This window comes from Cyprinus carpio, chromosome B19 (genome assembly GCF_018340385.1).
Source record: "Cyprinus carpio isolate SPL01 chromosome B19, ASM1834038v1, whole genome shotgun sequence".
Taxonomy (NCBI): Eukaryota; Metazoa; Chordata; class Actinopteri; order Cypriniformes; family Cyprinidae; genus Cyprinus; species Cyprinus carpio.
The window spans coordinates 19,919,816-19,940,326 of NC_056615.1; the positions used below are offsets into that span (position 1 = coordinate 19,919,816).

The following is a 20,511-nucleotide window of genomic DNA, read 5'->3' on the forward strand; positions in this document are numbered from 1 at the left end:
TTAAAATGCTAAGTAATCCAGTGGCAATCAATATATAGTTGAATCTTGATATTAAACTGCTGGTTTCCTCTGGCCCAGGGGCGATCGCAGGTGCTGAGGGAGTGCTAGATTATTGACAGGGGGAGCTGTGCAATTAATAATAAATATGACCAAAAGATGATATTATTATTATTATTATTAATATGAATAATAAAATAAATCGCACACTCAATTTTGTAACATTTTATTACACGATTATTTGGCTCATCGCAATTTAATTGTAATTTTTCGTTCTATTTAATTAAACAACTAACCTACATAGATCAGTCAATTCCCAAAGATTTTTATACAGCTCGCCTAACAATTTCTGAGTTTCCGAATGTGAGTCAAAGGCAAAGGCAATCTCTGGCCAAATGTGTCAAGATACTGTTTCGGGCATCACCACAGCTGCTTCTCAAATATGTCTTATAGTGTAGGAGACAGGACAAAGATCTGTTGTATGTATTTTCTAATTATGTAGTCCGTATGAAGAGGTGCATTTCTCTCTAGGCTATTAAAGAAAGTCACGTCCATTACTGTGGAGATGGCGAGTCAGCGTCAGCATTCAGCAATTTCATCTTTGCAGCGGACACTGATTGAGAAAGCACTAGTTTATTAATAAATAATTAAAATGTCTTCCTTTCCCTGGGCACATTCATAACCATTACTTTTGCCGGTGCTTTGTGGCAAGCTTTATGCTCATGCTTGAGCACGAAATATATGCCTATATGCCTAAAGCATGGTTTAGTAGGTTATTATTAGGCTATATTAATCAATTTAATAAAAACGTGTGGCTAGTTGACTAGAAAAATCTTTAGTCAGGGCAGGCCTACTTGGCACAAGGAACCGATCCATTTTAAAAATAAAATGATATGACATTAAGAAAAGTGTGACTGCAAATCACATCAAGTTGCATTGCATTATTTTTGTAATAAAAACTGATTCACATTTCCAGTTTCACTTGTATCTATTTGTTAGAAGCTGATCCTTATTCCTCTGCTAGTCACTATTTTAGAGGTGATAAGTAGGCTAACTATTCCAGTTTTACTAGTAAATGCTATACTATTTGTTTGTAAATTCCATGAGTGTCTGTGGTTTATATTTCAACTATTCTCTTGTAAATAGTATGTATTTCAATTTCTAATATCTATTCCAGTTTTCCTAATATTAGTTACTAAAGCTTATTATTAAATACTTTTAAATCTTTAAATATAGTTACAATATTTTTTTTACTACTTATTTAAAGTATAGGCTACTGGTACCTATTTATAGACACGTGTACTACTGGAACAAGTAGGCAAGTTGTTTTAGTAGGATTAGTATGATTGATTGTTTACTAGGAATTTTGAGAAGTTAGTAAAAAGAGTTAGTGTAGAGGAGCAGTGTTAAAATGGCTTGCCACATGCGGGGACTGCACTGACATGGTCAACATGAGCGTTTCCTCATTTCAGTACTAGTGCGTCCGCAGTGAGCGGAGGAAATAACCTACCGTCCGTCAAACAGACACGACGCGGCTTCATGACCCTACATGCCAGGCAGGTACGTCCCATAATTCAACCGATTTTTCAGGTTACAGGGGATTTGACATATAATAGGCTATTCTATATGAAATCAGGGGGATACGAGACAATAAATTGTGAACATATGTCGCAGTGCATGATAGAAGTTACTAATACAAGGAAATGTACACTAATCGTTGCATCGTGGTCGTGACACTTAGGGGATTCCTAGGTGCGAAGCTCAGAAACCCTCGCAGTGGAATATTTAACAGACACCACGCGCGAGAATGACACGAACAAGTTTCCACACGCAGGTTTTGGTCGTGTTCTGTACAGAGTCGACAGGAGACGTTCGATTTTGTTATACTGTATTTTTATTTTTTTTTTTTAATGCGATTTCGTTTCATTTCATGTGACATTTTCTGTTACTGTCAGACCAAAGCAAAAAAAAAAAAAAAAATAAAAAATTACCTGGCGTTTTAAACGTTCACTTATATTCACGTTTGCTTTTAAAATTTCTCAAGACTTCTGCAGTGTAAAAAACTTGTGCGAGTTTCAAAACTCCCAGTTGACAGCCACAGACTGTATTAATTAAATAACCAAGAAAAACAGTTGTTGCATAACTAGTTAGTGATCTCCAGGTGGTTAGCACCTAGATGTACCAGGTTCTGGCTAGCAAACCTCCCAGGCCCTGAGGCTAAACAATTAGACCCTACCTTTCTTCTGGATTTAGGGTTTTTCAAAAAACAAGAAATGCAAGTTTCTTTGTCCATATTTGGTTTAGAGCGCATAGGTTTAGCTGAAAGCTGCACTGGAAAGTAGGCGTTACTGATAGCATGTGTAAGTTTTTCCTCACATTGTAAAAATAGTTGTCAGGTATACCAAAATGTGATTTATATGATTACATCTGATTAACTTGCTTTATTCAAGTCAAAGCTGTATTTAAACATTACTTACTCAGCCTTCAGTTTATATTGGGATTAAAGTTAGATCAAGCAGAAATTTTGCACATTACTATTTTACAGTGTAGGTAAGCAAGGTAGGCTATAGCCTATGTCATTACATAGCTATTATACATTATACATTTTGTGTGTGTTTATATGTGTGTGTGTGTGTGTGTGTGTGCGCATAAAGTGAAGCTGAGTTTAAATAGTGGGTTATATGTGTTTGCTGTGGTGGTTTGCATATGAAGAGTTCCAATACAAAAGCCTCTAAAAGCCGTCTTGGTCAAAAGATAACGATACTGAGTGAATGCTCTCCAAAGTACTTTCACTTCAAATGCGCTAAATCCCACCCTCAACCCATTCAGAAGTACTTACATAGAAACCTATACATAAAAGCCAGAAAGAAATGTTCATTTTAAAGAAAAACGTCAGACACACTTAGAGGCTTTTGAATCTGAACTCTTCATATATATATATATATATATATATATATATATATATATATATATATATATATATATATATATATATATACATACACATATATATATAGGTCTTGTCCAGACATTCTTTCCCCATGATTTTCTCACCCCCCATTTGTTTTCCTCATTTATATTGATCTGAATCTGTAGCTCTAGGACTTTGATCTTAATCAAGGATGTGATCATTATTTTGGGCGTTTCGTGGCTGGAGATCTGATCCTAGATTCAGCAGGAAGTTTTCAGGTTTTGGAATTGCTCTTGAAGTTCTTTCTTTGATCTTATTCAGAAGGGAATGAAAGCAAGCTCATGCTCAAATTTCAGAACTCCCTCACTTAAACCCGCAGGCGCAGTCACACATTTGTCTTAGCTGAATTTACAAAATAAAGTAGCTAACATAAGGTGATGGCAGATATAGTCTATGTACTTTTTAAGCTAAAATATTGCAAAATGCAGTGATGATGCAAAAATAACAACCAAACCCAAACTGAAACTAATTGTTGAGCATAGTTTTACTGGATATGTGTAATTTGACACAGCTGAGTGAGTGTTGCTCCCATGAAGCAAAAGGGGGGTTTTTTGTTTTGCAATGAAGGCTGTTGTTCTTCTCTGTGGCTTTTTTCCTGGTATGTTAGGAAAACTGAAGTGAGATGGGCGGGGTGACATTTTGGAAAATAACTATTAATGCTTTCCGTCTCTGTTCCGTTCCATCTAAACACAGTTGATGTGCACTTTAACTTTAACATGTGCTCTAAACACTTTGAATATCCAGTTGTGCTGTGTCAACTTCAGTTTGGCACACGTGCTGTTGTCTTTATCATCACAGAGCAATGCAGATGGATTCTGGATGTGTGTGTGGCGTGTGTCTTCTAGATACAAATGTTTGATTGTATGTGTGTTATATAAAATAACTTTTCAAAAGATACTCCCTGAGTCCCTTGATTGTTTTTTCTCTTTCGGCTTCTAAGCACTGAGCTCTGATTGGCTGACTGGCTGTTCCAGACACTGTTAGACCATGATTAAAAACACTTGAAGTACTTTTTTTTAAAGAAAACGTGTTTGGTTCGTTTCTGTGTGAAACTAACAGCCACGATGTTAGATAGCTGCTTGCTAGGGTGTCGTTATATGGTTGCTAGGGTATTGCTATGGTGTTCTTGGTTGTTGCCATTGCTATATGGTTGCTAGGGTGTTTTGGTTTGTTGCTTAGGCATATCAGGAAGGTTGCAAGGGAATTGCTATGTGGTTGCTATAGTGACTGGAGTGGTTGCTAGGGTATTTTTTGTTGTTGTCAGGGCATGCAATTTGGTTGCTAGGCCGGGTTGTATTGTTGCTAAGGTGCTCTGGGTTGTAAAGCGAGGGCATTTCTATATGGTTGCTTAGGCATTGATATGGTTTCTAGGGTGTTCTCTGTGTTTGCTAGGGCATTGCTGGGTGGTTGCTAGAATGTTCTGTGTGGTTGCTTAGACATTGCTGGGTGGTTGCTACTAGGTTGTTCTGGACCCGTATTCATGAAATATCTTGAGTTGTTCCTGGTAACAAAATTATATGAACATTCTTAGAAATGTGGGTGTTTCCTCTTAAAATTAAAGGAAAGGTCCTTGTAAAGAAAAAAGTAATTCAGAAAGCATCTTAACCCTTAAAAGATGTCTTAAGGTCCAAAATTGTTAGGAGTATGGACGAGGACCTTTAAAAGGCTTAAAAGTTTCTTTAGCAGAGGAGAAAATGGACGAAGCATGAAGAGGGAGAAGAAATGTGTTGCACAATGCATGACAGTGAGATAACAAGAAGCTACAGATTGCTGGGATCAAGTTTGTGAACGATCTTATCAGAGACGCGCTAACATCCAGACACCGCACAGAAATGCCACAACATTTTTAACATTTTTGGCAACTTGAAAAATACAACTATGCAGAAGTGATAATTTGGGTCTGTCACAACCTTCTATAAGCAAAGTGATCATACAAACAATTACAGCACTATTAGAACCTTTTTGTGTCAGCGTTCATTTTCAATAAAATTTGTTAAGCATGACAGCATGTTAAATAAAAAAATAAAAAATATATATACATATATAATGTGTTTCTCTGTGTGGGTGAGAGAGAGAGAGTACGGTAAAACAGGAAAAATTATGCCTGTAATTTTTAAAGTGAAGGTTTATAATAGACCCTACTCTTAAAAGCGCTCTTTTATTTCCTTCTTAGACAACCAACCAATCACAGTCTTCAAAAGACTGTGCCATAGCTAGCAACAGGGTCAGCCCCGCCTCCTCACTAAGATAAACGTTTTTATCTTTTCCTCGCTCAGAGTTGCTCTCAGATTGGTCTTGAATCACTTTTAAGCTAAGACTCCTTGTCAGAAATTTTTAAGCTAAATTAGGAGCTCTCTGAGAGGATTCTTAGAATCTTTAAGAATACGAGCCCTGGTTCCTAGGGCATTGCTGGGTGGTTGCTTGGGTATTCTAGTTGCTTAGCCATTGCTAGGTGGTTGCTAGGGTGTTCTGGTTTCTAGGGCTTTGCTATGTTATTGTTAGAATGTGTTCTGTGAGGTTGCTTAGGCATTGCTGGGTGGTTGCTAGGGTGTTCTGGTTGCTAGGGAATTGTTATGTGGTTATTAGAATGTGTTCTGTGGGGTTGCATTGATGGGTGGTTGCTAGGGTGTTCTAGTTTGGGCATTGCTAGGTGGTTGTTAGGGTGTTTGGGTTGATAGGGCATTGCTAGGTGGTTGCTATGGAGATTTGATTTGTTGCTTGGGCATTGTTAGGTGGTTGCTATGGTGTTCTGGGTGGTTGTTAGGGTGTTTTTGTGATTGCTAGGGCTATATTGTAGCTAGGGTGCTCTGTGTTTTTGTTGTTGTAAGAACATTACTATTTGGTTGCTAGGATGATTTTATTTATTGCCATGGGATTAATTTGTTGTCCCTAGTTTCCTCTAAACGGTTGCTAGGGTGTTCTGGGTTGTTGCTATGGCATTGTTAAGGTTTTTATGCTTGTTGTAGGGGCATTGTTATATGGTTGTTAGGGTATTATGGATGGTTGCTAAGGCATTCCAGGTGCATTTCTACATGGTTGTTAGGATAGTCCGGATAGTTGCTAGGGTGCTCTTTGTTTGTCAGGGCATGGCTATGGTTGCAAGAATATTTTGGTTTGTTGCTAGGTCATTTTGGGTTGTTGCTAGGACATTGCTAGGTGGTTGCCAGGGTGTTCTGTGTGGTTACTAGGGCATTGGTAGGGTGTTCTTGATTGCTGTTGCCAGGGCTTTGTTGTATGGTTGTAACGATGTTCAGGCAATGTTTCTAGTGCATTTCTAGGGTTGTTGCCAGTATGCTCAAGGTGGTTGTCAAGTGTGAAATTTTCTACTTCATATCTAGAGTTTGTTTATTAAAGTAAAATAAATAATAATACCGATCCTTAGTCTATGAGAGAGAGTTTACATCTTTTTTTTTTGTTAGTTTTGAATTAGTGTTTACTCACCATAGACGCAACAGATTTGTCCAGCTTGTATTCAAATCAGATAAACTGCCATTTGCAGTTGCTCTCACATTCCATATTTTCCACATTCACAGCACATTAATATTATTTACATTGATTGCAAAGCACTGTGAAATAATCCACCTTCAATATCACACCATTTAGATTTATATTTCACATTTTCTCCTCTAAAAATGGATAAATGATAGATTATATGGGGGGACAGGCAGACAGGTATGCCAAAACAAGACCTTGTTTGTCTTGTCACTCCATAAATAATCTTTCTCCTCCCAACTCCTCCTCATTCATTTTCTTATTTCTTCCTCCCAGTGATAAACTGTGTAAGCCATTGAAAACTAATTACACCACAACTCAGTGTGGGGAGTGGACTCATTATTTAAGAATGCATTAATATAATCATGAAAGGGTAACTGAGGTCTGGGCAGTTTTCCAAACTATATTCATGCTCTATGTTGCACATTGTGACCTAATAATGGTTTGTCCACACTTGGCAGAAGTTTAAAGGACTGTTTTGTTTACATCTGTTTGAACTGCCAGAACATTCAGTGCAACATTCTTTTCTCATGTATGAAGTTCTGGCGTATCAGATGGGTTTGGATTCCAGATGTTTAACCTTTGGGGACTCGTAAATGATTTCCAGATAGCTCTTCTTTTCCGTTCCCAGCTAGTATAGTTGTGCTGTCAGAGCAGCCTTTAAAGTCATGAAATGCTTATTTAATGTAAATCATTATGCAAGTTTAGTTAAATTCTGAAAGAAATGTTTTCCGTTTGTTTAGAGAAATAAGCCACTTACCATCCTGTGTTTTATAGGTGTGGACCTAATGCCAACTCCAGTATGAGCACTATACAGTAGCCCATAGCTTTCCTTTGGACATTGACAGACAGAGGACACTGAAGAGACAGAGAGACAGCGTCATGGCTGTCTTCAAGCTGGATAATGTTGAAGACCTTTATGAGATTGGAAATGTTTTGGGAAGGTAAAGAGAGTCACAGCTGTTTATTGTCTTATTCTCTTTACTGAAAAAAAGATGTATCAGATCACAGTATACTATTGTTATATACTATTGTACAAAAGTTTGGATCACTGAGATTCTTTTTTTAAGAAATGTATACTTTAATTCAGCATGGATCCATTAAATAGACAGTAAAACAGCAAAAAAGTTTACTTTGGTACAAAAAATTTTTTTTTCAAATACTGTTCTTGAGCTTTCTATTCAGTGAAGAATCCTGAAAAAAAAGAATATCATAATGAAATGTTTATTGAGAAAATCAGCATATTAGAATGATTTCTGAAGAATCATGTCATACTAAAGACTAAAGTAACGATACTGAGAATTCAGCTTTGCCATCATAGGAACAAATTAATCTTAAAATCTTAAAATATAGATTTTTTTATATTGTAATAATATTAAACACTGTTTTTACAAAAGAAGTAAAAACTCTTACCAACCCCAGATTCTGAATGGTTGTGTATACCAAAATATTGATCTAACAATATTCTGCTGACTTCCACACTCTGCTTGCCTCTTTTGATCTCAACCGAGTGTCAACTACTGCTACTCACAAATCAGGCAACCAACTGGACCTTATTTACACATGACACTGCTCCACTGATCATGTGCTGGTTACTCCACTGCACACCTCGGATCACTTCCTCCTCACTCTTAACCTCAACATGGTCCCTGACACATCACTTACCCCTCCACATGTCATCTTTCGACGGACGTAACCTACGCTTACTCTCACCCTCCCGGCTATCTGCAATGGTTTCATCTTCGCTTCCTCACCCTAAACTTATAAGCATCTTTTGATCAGTGCTACTGATACTTTCTGCTCCACTCTTACATCTTGTTTAGACACTGTTTGCCCCTTGTCTTCCAGGCCAGCCCGTACCACCCCTACAGCCCCTTGGTTATCTGATGTTCTACGTGAACATCGTTCTAAGCTTAGAGCTGCTGAAAGGATGTGGCGCAAATCCAAAAATACTACTGACCTTAATGTGTATCAGTCACTCCTCTCTTCCTTTTCTGCTAATGTCTCCACTACTAAAAGGACATACTACTATAACAAAATTAACAATTCGTCTAACTCTCGCATGCTTTTTAAAACATTTTCCTCGCTCCTTTGTCCTCCTCCTCCCCCTCCTGCTTCATCTCTAATAGCTGACGACTTTGCCACGTTTTTCATTAATAAAATTAAAAACATCAGTGCACAATTTTCCACACCACAATCCATCAAACACATCTCACCAGCAAACATACACTCATTCACATCCTTCTCTTCACTCTCTGAGGCAGAAGTCTCCAAACTCATCCTTTCTAATCATCCTACTACTTGTCCGCTTGATCCTATTCCATCTTATCTCCTTCAAGCCATTTCTCCTGCAGTTGTACCTGCGCTCACTCACATCATTAACATATCCCTCCACACTGGTGTTTTCCCCTCATCATTTAGACAGGCTCGTATAACTCCACTCCTTAAGAAACCCACCCTCAACCCATCTCTTTTAGAGCACTACAGACCAGTTTCCCTTCTTCCTTTCATTGCAAAAACACTGTGTTCAACCAAGTCTCTACCTTTCTCACACAGAACAACCTCCTTGACAGCAACCAATCTGGCTTCAGAAGTGGACATTCAACTGAGACTGCATTGCTCTCAGTTGTTGAAGCCCTAAGACTGGCAAGAGCGGAATCCAAATCTTCAATACTTATCTTGCTTGATCTATCTGCTGCTTTTGACACGGTTAACCACCAGATCCTCCTGTCAACCCTACTGACAAAGGGCATCTCAGGAACCGCACTCCAGTGGTTTGAGTCTTACCTATCAGATAGGTCCTTCAAAGTATATTGGAGAGGTGAGGTGTCCAAGTCGCAACATCTAACTACTGGGGTGCCTCAGGGCTCAGTTCTTGGACCACTTCTCTTCTCTGTCTACATGGCATCATTAGGTTCTGTCATTCAGAAACATGGCTTTTCATACCATTGCTATGCTGATGACACTCAGCTCTACCTCCCATTCCATCCTGATGATCCATCGGTAGCTGCTCGCATCTCAGCTTGTCTAACAGACATTTCTTGCTGGATTAAGGACCATCACCTTCAACTCAACCTTGCCAAGACAGAACTGCTTGTGGTTCCAGCAAACCCATCGTTTCATCACAATTTCACCATCAAGTTAGGCACATCAACCATAACTCCTTCAAAAACAGCCAGAAACCTTGGAGTTATGATTGATGATCAGCTAACTTTCCCAGACCACAGATTCAACATTAAGAAGATCAGGCCCTTTCTTTCGGAGCATGCTGCACAACTCCTTGTTCAAGCTCTTGTTCTGTCCAGGCTAGACTTTGCAACACTCTCTTGGCAGGTCTTACAGCCAGTTCTATCAAACCTTTACAATTAATCCAGAACGCGGCAGCAAGATTAATTTTTAACGAGCCGAAAAGAACACACGTCACACCTCTGTTTATCAATTTGCACTGGCTACCAATAGCTGCTCGCATAAAATTCAAGGCATTGATGTTTGCATATAAAACCACCACTGGCTCTGCAACCCTTTACCTAAATTCATTACTTCAGACTTATGTGCCCTCTAGAAGCTTGCGTTCTGCAAGTGAACATCGCTTGATTGTGCCATCCCAAAGAAGCACAAAGTCACTTTTACGGACTTTTAAATTAAATGTTCCCTCCTAGTGGAATGACCTGCCCAACTCAATCCGAGCAGCAGAGTCCTTAGCCATCTTCAAGAATCGGCTTAAAACACATCTCTTCCATCTTTATTTGACCCTCTAACTTTTGCACTCACTATTCTAATTCTATTTTTAAAAAAAACGAACTACCTTTCTAATCTTTTTGTATTCTATCTATTTTCTTTTCATTTATTATACAATTATAAAAAAAGGACCTCTAACACTAGCTTGCTCTATTCCTTTTCTATTCTATCTGTTTTCTTTTTATTTATTATATTATTTAAAAGCCCTTGCTACGTGTACTGCGTTTAAGCTAACTGAGACTTGTTATAGCACTTATATATCATTGCTCTTTTGTTGTTTTTGATTGCTTCCATTGCCCTCATTTGTAAGTCGCTTTGGATAAAATTTACTAAATGTAAATGTAAATGTAAATTTAACAATAATATAATATAAAAACAATATGATAATATTCATATATATTGGTATTTAAATAGTATTTTAAAATAATACTATACAAATAATATTTTGGTATTAACATGGCAACATTTCTAAAATATAAATTTTGTAAATGTTCAAACACAAAACTAATGAATTAAGGTTCTTTTTTTTTAATGTGGTTCTATTGCTTAATTATTACATTAAAATGAAACTACATAAAAAACTAATAATAAATAAAATAATCTAAAATAAAATAAAATAATTAAAAGTAAATAATTTTTTATAATTTTTACTATGTACATTATACAATAGGTTCACTATACATTCATTGTACTGTATATATGATTATCGGTTTTGACCCTTTTTAGGAACAACTACCTTGAATAACTACCTAGTTCTTATCTTAACACATATCTCCATTCATTCTGTATATTGCTATCCTAGTGGTCACTTCGGGCAGGTGCGTGAGGTTCGGGAACGGGCCACTGGTGTTCTGTGGGCGGGGAAGTTCCTGAAGCTAAAGAAAGGTGCAGGAAGCAGGCTGGGCCTGGAGAGGAAGAGTGTGGAGAAGGAGGTGGAGATCCTACAGAGCCTTCAGCATCAAAACATCATGGCTCTCAAAGATGTTTTTGAGAGCAGGGCAGAGGTGGTCCTCATCATTGAGCTGTGAGTATTTTTCTTTTCCTTTTTCCTTTTTTTCATTCTTCTTTCTTGTCAATCTTATTTTTTTTTTTTTTGTATATAGCATAAAGGGTGGCGAGCTCTTTGATTTCATCGCTGAGAAAGAAAACCTCACTGAGACAGAAGCCATTGAGTTCTTGAAGCAGATTCTGGAAGGTGTCAGCTACATGCACCAAAAAAACATTGCCCATTTTGACCTGAAGGTAGGCAGGAAACCCATTTTTATGATAGCCTCCATCTTAGTCAGAAAACCGAAACAATTAACCACATGCACAGTTTCAGAAGACCTTCGAAAGTTAATTTTAACTCTGTGTGGCAAACATGTCACTTCCTATAAAAATTTCAAAAGGATAATGTGGAAGTAGACTGTGTACCTTTCTCACCCAAGCTGTCACTTCTGACCAAAATGAATCTGACACTTCGAATGCAACAAAATGTATTCAGACAAATATTTTGATTGTGCTCACATTGTGAAAATCCCTTAAATCCACTACATTTATTATATATTTAAATAATATTTATTTATATCTGAGTCATCAAACCTTACTGAGCTTCTGAAAGAAACCTGTGTAGAAAAATAGCTTGGTTAGGGTTAGATGAATTTCAATACAGGTTTAAAAAATGTACAACTTAATATACTAAACACATCATTTACAATAATAATAAATAAACCTGTGTTGTGTATAAAGCAAAAGGCATGTTCTTATCTTCCTTCTTGTTCTTCAGCCGGAAAATATCATGTTGTTGGACAAACACGCTCCCAATCCAGACATCAAGATCATTGATTTCGGCATGGCTCATCGCTTCAGTCAAGGAGAAGAGTATAAGAGTTTAGGTGGAACCCCTCAGTATATTGGTGAGTGGTTCAGTCTGTGTGGTTTTGAGTTCAAGTGATTGTGTTCATTTAAAGGCCATAAACCTACGCAGACCTGAATGCTTGTCTAATACCACACTACTATCTACTATTGAGGTCGGAGTTTAAGAAGATAAAAAGTTTTTTTATGCTCAACGAAGGCTGCATTAATTTAATCTAAAATACAGTAAAACTGTGTTATTGTGAAATATTTTTTTAATTTTAAGGAACCGTTTTCTATTAAATCTATTTTAAAATGTATTTATTAATCCAGAAATTATTTCAAAATGTTTATTTGCTGCTCAAGAAATATTTCTTATTGTTAACAATGTTTTAAACAGTTATGCTGCTTAATATTTTTGTGAAAAACACGATACGTTTTTTTTTTTTTTCAGAATTCTTTGATTAATAAAAAGTTCAAAAGAATAGAATGAATATCAAATAGGTTTGTGACAGTATGAAAGTCTTTACTGTCACTTTAATCAATTTAATCCATCCTTGCTGAATAAAAGTTATAATTTCTGTAAAAATATAAAATCTTATTGACGGTATTGTATACTTAAGTTCACCCAGTTCACCCAAATATGTAAAGTCTGTCATTAAATACTCGTTCCAAACCCGTAAGACACAACAGATATTTTTAATGAAATCCAAGAGCGCAGATAAAACAAAAATAAAGACTTTATTCAACAATTTAATATCTTCCGACATTCACAACAGTACCACGACATATGCTTGTGCTTTCCTCTGCTCATAAACAAAATATTTTGTGTTCCGAAGATGAATGAAGGTCTTATGGGTTTAGAACAACATGAAGGTGAGTAATTAATGACAGAATTTTCATTTTTGGCTGAACGAAACCTTTAACGTTCATACGTGGCGGTAACAAACCTCCGTACTCAAGGGGGCGATAGAGTTACCTTCAGATTTCTGCACTGTTAAACCGGTTTTGTTATTATTTAACCAGCTAACAATAAATGTGTCAACAGTTGAGTACTGACTGATAATGATAGTGCCTGCATTTACATACCTGTGTACAGTATGTTTTGTGAAGCGTGTGTGCGCATGTTGAGTTTGCATCTGCTCGAGTGTGTGTTTGACTCTACACCTGCTTCTGTCTCTGCATGCATTATGTTCCTGCTTTTGGCAATATGCACAATTTTTATTTCTAGCTGTATCCATGGAGACTAACTTCAGATGAAATGGCAGAGCTGCGTAAGTTCAGCTGAAAATTAAGTGGACAGGAACAGAAATAACTATTGTGAGATCACACATGTAATGTCACTGCTGATGTACTGCAGAAATGTCCTTGAGTCATTTAACAGCTCATCAGTTCCTTTAACCTAAAGGAAACCTAGTGAAATGTGACACACACAAACACACACTATCTGGCTACACTTATCAGTGTTCTTTTAAATACTGACCTTGACAGAATGCAGATGCACACATATTTTGTCCGTGTGGCCTGAAACTGTGTACTTTAGTAGACTAGAGACCAATATTATTTTTTACAAGCAATACCAATACGGATAATTTTTAATGCAAAACAGAATTAGTTTTAGTTCCGATTTTGGACACAATAATAAATAGATGAATCATTTGAACAGTAAATTTATGCATAATATAAATATTGAATTATAAATTATAACAATATATTAAATAAATAAAATTAATTTTTAAATATTAAATAATAATAATAATAGCAAAAATAATATTTTTACTAGTTGTTTTGAGATGTAAATAGTCTTTATATACATTTACATAAAATGAATATTAAGTAATATTATAAATAAAGTATTCAGTAAATAAAAATAAATACTTTAATAATATAATAGTAAATGATAATGATATTATTATGACAAAAAATTATAAGTTGTTATGATATAAATATTTCCTAAAAATTAAGATTTTGTTTCCTGTAAATATAGTTGTACCTTGCTGAATAAATTTAAATGTACTGAAAAAACTGCTATTAGACAAACCAAGTATTATTTCTCCATGAGAGTAGGCAGAAGTAGCATGCTACTTGATATTAAGCAGACCCTCTTGTTCAAAGTGACGAGCACTTTACTTATCATGAGGACGTCCTTTGTGGACAACTAGAGCTTAAGTGTTTTTCTAAGCACATCTGGTGATTGGCTGAATTGTGATTTCAGTAACACTCCAGTTCCTGAGTCAGCCGTACTTTTAGATGAACCTTTTTAGCTGCCAAAATCCTCAATAATTAAACTATCCCAACCACTTTGTCATTTAAAATACATTTTCATTTGATAGATGGAAAGGTTTGGTCAAGGGATAGTTAACCCACAAAATAAAATTTCCTCATTTACTCACCCGCATATTGTTCCAAACAGTTTGTGTTCAAAAGTCATGAGGGTGAATAAAGTTATGAAAGCATTTTATTATTATTATTATTATTTTTTTGGTTAAACTTTTTCTTGTGTGGTTTTCGGTCAAATAAATGACTCAAGATGAACAGGAGATGCCTTCATGCCTAGTTTGTTTGCTGCTCAGCTACTTTAAATCATCCCCCGGTGGGTTTGTATCAAATTAAAGTGAAGCTTTGTTCGTATGAAACTCAGTAGGGAACAGAGCACAATCTACTGTGGTTCATGTGAGGACGTGAACATGTGCTGCTGGTCTCAAAGAATGCACTTAATGGTGTATTTTTGTCAGTTTGACTTCTCAAATATATCTGCTGCTGTCCGGCCAAAGCTTTCTGAAATGCTTGATTAATGCAGTAAAATGAGTTCAGCGCGCTGCTGCAACTAAAAAAATGCTAAAAAATTTAGGAGAGCCAAAAGAAGAGTTTTATTTTTACTTGACTTAAGCCTTTGTTTCTCTCCATCTGTTTCAGCCCCTGAGATTATCAACTATGAGCCTCTCAGTACAGCAGCAGATATGTGGTAAGTCTTAGCAAGTTAAATTAGCAACACAAACACTCATACATACATGGAAATATATAGTGTAAGAGTGCATAAGGGAGTTTACAGGCATATTCAGACTTGATTTTTCTTTCTCCGACATCCCCAGGTGCTCATTAAGCTGTGTGCATCTGTTTCAGCGTGTCTATATGTTTGTACTTCATAATATGCAACTAAATATGGATGTCAAGTGCGAAATATTGTCAGAAGGCAAACTATTTTGGCTTTTGACAAAAAGCAGTAGCTATCTTCTGCTGCCCCAAAGACAGCAACTCATGTCTGGTTAGCATAATGTTAGCATAACACGTGTTTGGTTTACATCTCATTCGTTCCTGAAGCCCAGCTGGAACTGCATGGCACAAACAAAGCAGAGGTCATGGGTTCGATTTCCAGAGAACACTTACACACATGTTAAATAAATGTGAATTTCTATATCAAAATGTAAACCTTACAAATTATATTTTGGAATTAAATATTAATTTTAATAAATATATATATTTTTTAAATAATATAGATGTATTTTTTTACTAAAATATTGTATTTAAAAATAGTTTACAGTAGTTTGTATTTATTTTATTTATTTTTTTTGCATGTTAAATTGCTTAGAATTCTATATACCAGTTTTAAGATTGAGTTAATGATGATTAATCGTGTTCTTGTGATGTTTTTCAGGAGCATTGGTGTCATTACCTACATTCTGTAAGTAATCTTCCATTGTTAATCATATGATAACACTCCTGACAGTCAAATCCTTTAAGAATCCGCCTGCGACCCAAAGTGCTGCTCCAAATATTCCGATTTTAACCAGGACATAAATTACCTCTGAAATAAAGCCTCCCCGTTTGACAAGCAATGTGCTTTTTCAGGTTTATAGGTCAGGTCCTGTGGGATGAGATCAGTCATGTCAGAAATAAAGTGCACCAGATATGGAGTAGATAACCAAAAGACTGACTAGTAATAGCCTTTATCTTAACGCAGAGATAAAGCAGTTAATCTTAATGGTGGTGTGCATATTTTTTGTATCCTAGATTACAGTGAAGAGATATTGCAGTAAAAATATATGTAGAAACTCTTGGAAATGATGAAGACATTTCTTATTCATGGATATTTATGCCATCAGTTTGAGCGGCCTGTCACCTTTCCAAGGCGAGACGGATGAAGAGACGCTGAGGAACATCGTGGCAATGAACTACGAGTTTGAGCCTCACTACTTCAGCCAAACCACCAACATGGCTAAAGATTTCATCCAGAAACTGCTAGTTAAAGACCAGAGGTAGCAATAATCAGATTAATTATATTAGAATAATTGGGATTATAAATTGGTTTTGAGTAGGCGAAAGTTTCCCAAAACATTTAAAAAGATCTTTTTTATTTTGTAGAATATTTATTCATTATTCTGTTTATGCAATTTAATGTATCAATACACTTTTCTATATATAGAGAGAGAGAGTATATATATATATATATATATATATATATATATATATATATATATATATATATATATATATATATATATATATATATATATATTTATTTTTTTTTTTTTTTTTTTATATTTATTTATTTTTTTTTCAGCAAAGATTGAAAGATTCCCAGACTGCTCTGCTTTGAGGGAATAATATAAACTGTATTTCAGATTCAAGCTGGAATTTTAATTTAATCTTTAACTGTCTAACCTAACTTTTGCCTAATGGATCATTTATAAGGGTTAAATATTTCTTATACTGCTTTTGTGCATTTGTATTTAGTGAAAGAATGACAGCAGAAGAGTGTCTCGTTCACCTCTGGATTAAGGTGAGATGTGTGAACTCAACTGTTTCCTCATATTACATTTCATGATGTAATTATTTTTCATTCTACCTTGATTGTTTCCGTAACTGTTTTCCGCATCCATTTCTCTTTTAGCCTCTCAATAGAACTCAAATAGCCAAGAGGAACCGCTCCTCCATCAACATGAAGAACTTTAAGAAGTTCAACGCGAGGAGGAAATGGAAGGTTGGTATTTGTGTCAATGCTGTGGGTTTTTTTTAACATGGTCAGAGAAACCTGCTATTGGCTGGAGTATGTAGACTGTCGTTACCCACAGACCAACTTTTTCTGTCACTAACTGTGTGTCTCAATGAATACTTTGTCTTTTTGTCTCCCTCAGTCATTCTTTGTCCCTCCTGTAGTATTAATGAACGTCTAGTTTTGCTATTTTGTCATATCAGCCACTTATTTCTGCATTCAGTGCATTTACATTTAATCAGTAGCTGTTTTGATATAATGTGATGATACATGCTCATCACTGTCTCTTAAAGGGATTCACCCAAAAATCTGTTATTTATTCCTTTGCAAGAATTTTAACAGAGATGTTTTTTTTTCTTAATTTTTCCAGTTTGTGACACAGGACTCTAAAAGAAAAAGAAAAAGCAACAAAAATGACTAAACTGTTCTGAACCGGTTGCTAACACTACCTTAGCTGACTCAAATGACTCACTTCTCTAAACTAACAGACCTATGAGTAAAGAGAGACACCTGCTGAGTCATTATGTAACTCTGTCATGATGCCCTTTTTTGCTTTTTTTCTGTTTGGATTGTGATGCATATTTTGTACAGAGGCCGTGATATTTCTTAACTATTACCTAACTAGTTGTTTTTCTCACCACACAGATGTCCTTTAACATGGTTTCAGCTTGTAATCGGTTTTGTCGACTGCAGTTACTGTGTAAGCCCCACGGTCCAGAGCAACAAGAACTGGTAAGAATTTATTTAAAAAACACAATTTTAAAAGATTGTTAATTGTTGCAAAGATTCTTTCTCACTACTGTATCGAGCAGTACATGGGAAAGGTGCTTAATTGTTATAAATAATGCAGTGCTTCTTTACTTTACCTTTTTTTCCCAATCAGAGAGACTGTGAGAGCGATCAGGAGGACACCGGCACAAAACCTGCTTCTCTCTTACGCAGACGTCTTAGTAGCAGTTCATAAATTTTATCGGTAGAGGGAGTCACAAACCACAAGCATCTCCCTGTAACGAAGCAGCAGCGCTCATTCAACCTGCAGTACTTTGTACTGCCAACAGGGGGCAACACTGTACAACTACAACACTGCAAACCAGCCGCAATCCACAGGATTTCTTTCCCCATCCAAAGGCCTTGAACCACCAGCTGCATATCCAGTTACAGTGAATGACCACATCTGAAAGAGGGATGGGGCCAAGAGATCATTGTGGTTTTCTATGTTAATATGCAAGCGTTTTCAAAGAGTTCTACCTCTGATAGATTGAGTTTGATGCTTCTATCTGAACTGCTGTTCACAGGAGGGTCAGGTGTCTTGAAGGATGTTCCTACAACATTAAGTTTTCATAAACTAAGGTTCAGATATATTTCAGTGGGATATATACATGCTATATACACTACTGTTCAAAAGTTTGGGCAGGTTTTTTTTTTTTTCATTTTTTTAAAGAAATGAATACTTTCATTCAGCAAGGATGCATTAGATTGATCAAAATTGATAGTAAAGACATATATTGTTACAAAAAATAAATTTCAAATAAAAGCTATTCTTTCTACAAAAATAGTACACACCTGTTTTCAGTATTCGATTTTGATGTTTAATGAGCAACAAATCAGCATATTAGAATAATTTCTGAAGGATCACGTGACAATTAAGACTGGAGTAATGAATGCTGAAAGATTAGAGAGATTAAAACATCTTACCAACCCCAAAGTTTTTGAACGGTAGTGTTTAAATTAGTGCTGGGCGACGATTAATCATGATTAATCGCATCCAAAATAAAAGTTTTTGTGTTCATAATATATGTGTGTGTACTGTGTATATTTATTATATATATATAAATACACACATGCATGTATATAGTTGAGAAAAATATGTTATGTTTATATGTTAAATATATTTATATATAATATAAATTATATTAATATAAATATATACATTTAAATACATTTTCTAAATATATACTGTATGTGTATGTCTATATATAATATACATAATAAATATACACAGTACACACACATATGTTATATAAATAAAAACTTTTATTTTGGATGTTATTAATCGTTGCACTAGTTTGAATATTTTTTCTAATATATTAAAGCCCCGTTTATACTTGGTACTAACATCTAGCTCAAATACATTTAAGCAGCTTGTAATAGGTGTTCAAATGAAGGTCTCTGACAATATACATCACTTTGTTATTTAAAAATGTTCAAATTTAAAATAAATAATAATAATAAAAAAATGCAAATTATTTAGAAATACACTGAGTAGGCAGTCTTTTTACATTACACTACAAATTCAACATGGTCACATGCATTTCTGACTACCTCTGAATGTGGTTTGAGTAAACTGATCATGAAACATTTTGAATCCCATTAAAGACTGACAACATGTGATTAAATCAGCCGAGACGGATCTTAAAACCAGGTGTAAACGGGGTCATAGTTTAATGTACTTCAAGAAAAACAAGCAAAACAATTATAAGGGAGGACTTTTGGGCTGAGTGCCTTAAAATACATATTTTCTCAAAAATATGATCTAGACCAATACATTTTCTGTCCTGAATTAGACTACCAGAGGCCAAACCTTATTCCCTTCACTGATACCATAGTGAGATTCAGCCAGTTGCATTTATCTCTGTATCGCTGAATAATAGTTGAAATATTAAAAGAGTGCGAGTTTAATATCTAGTCTGAACAACAATATTCATTTATGACAGATATATACGGCTGTTATAAATCGTGTTTGACATATAAAGCAGTTAACAGTTTTACAACGTATTGACTTTCCTCATCAAGTTTAATCAACAGAGATTTCAAGTGAAGAGCCACTTTAAATGTATTTGAATGGTGTCATGCAGTGTTGAGCTTTATGAAATGCTGCGTGAATTATTCTAGACACTAATTGTTGCCTTTACTTTCAGTGTCTATGTTAAACTATATTAAGTTAAACTAGTCTTTACTGGTCTTCCTTGTAGATTTAAAGTCACTGTTTAGTTTGAGAAGTCTTCCATTATCCAAACATTACAACATTTTACCATTCTTTTTAACATTTTACACTCTTGCCCATAGAACTTGTAATATGAATATCGCACAAATTAATATTATATATTGTTGTCATTATATATTTTGTATACTATACCTGACTTGCAAGAATGTTGCTGTCTTCTATTATGTAACATTTGCCTGAGGGTTGTAATTCCTGTAATATTATGTAGGCCTAACATCACAATTTAATGTATCAAATATGTCAACAGACCACTGTTTGTATCAGTACCATTTTTTGTTGTTGTTTTTTACGTTTATTTATGTTTTTAAATGCAGCTTTTCAGATTAGTGAGTGAGAATTCTTCTGAAGAAGTGTTCGCATCGAGTTTTCCTATGCAGTATTTGTGTGTCTCATTTGCGTCTGTGTAATTGTGAACACTGATTTGGTGCGTATTTGTTTTTTTTATATATCATTTGATACTATTGTCTTAGTTATGAAAGAAAT

General features: G+C 35.4%; 1 protein-coding gene across 2 annotated transcripts; it reads left to right on the forward strand.

The window, feature by feature from the left end:
• The first annotated feature begins 1,406 nt into the window (after positions 1–1,406).
• Positions 1,407–18,738, forward strand: LOC109062825 (death-associated protein kinase 2-like). 2 transcript variants are annotated; one of them, XM_042745141.1, is made up of 12 exons: positions 1,407–1,557; positions 7,238–7,404; positions 11,001–11,222; positions 11,302–11,440; positions 11,964–12,093; positions 14,948–14,996; positions 15,687–15,713; positions 16,135–16,287; positions 16,766–16,811; positions 16,923–17,012; positions 17,670–17,756; positions 17,908–18,738. In XM_042745141.1, the coding sequence occupies exons 2-12, from the start codon at positions 7,343–7,345 to the stop codon at positions 17,986–17,988; spliced, it is 1,086 nt and encodes a 361-aa protein (XP_042601075.1). In that variant the 5' UTR covers positions 1,407–1,557; positions 7,238–7,342; the 3' UTR covers positions 17,989–18,738. The 2 variants fall into 2 exon arrangements, with proteins under 2 accessions (XP_042601075.1, XP_042601076.1); XM_042745142.1 differs by having other exon boundaries at positions 1,422–1,553.
• Positions 18,739–20,511: the final 1,773 nt, after the last annotated feature.

Excerpts from the sequence above, each read along its gene's own strand:
- LOC109062825 (XM_042745141.1), top strand. The coding sequence starts at position 7,343 with ATGGCTGTCTTCAAGCTGGATAATGTTGAAGACCTTTATGAGATTGGA. Across the intron at positions 14,997-15,686 it reads AGTACAGCAGCAGATATGTG|GAGCATTGGTGTCATTACCT; the intron begins GTAAGTCTTAGC and ends GATGTTTTTCAG. Across the intron at positions 15,714-16,134 it reads GGTGTCATTACCTACATTCT|TTTGAGCGGCCTGTCACCTT; the intron begins GTAAGTAATCTT and ends TTATGCCATCAG.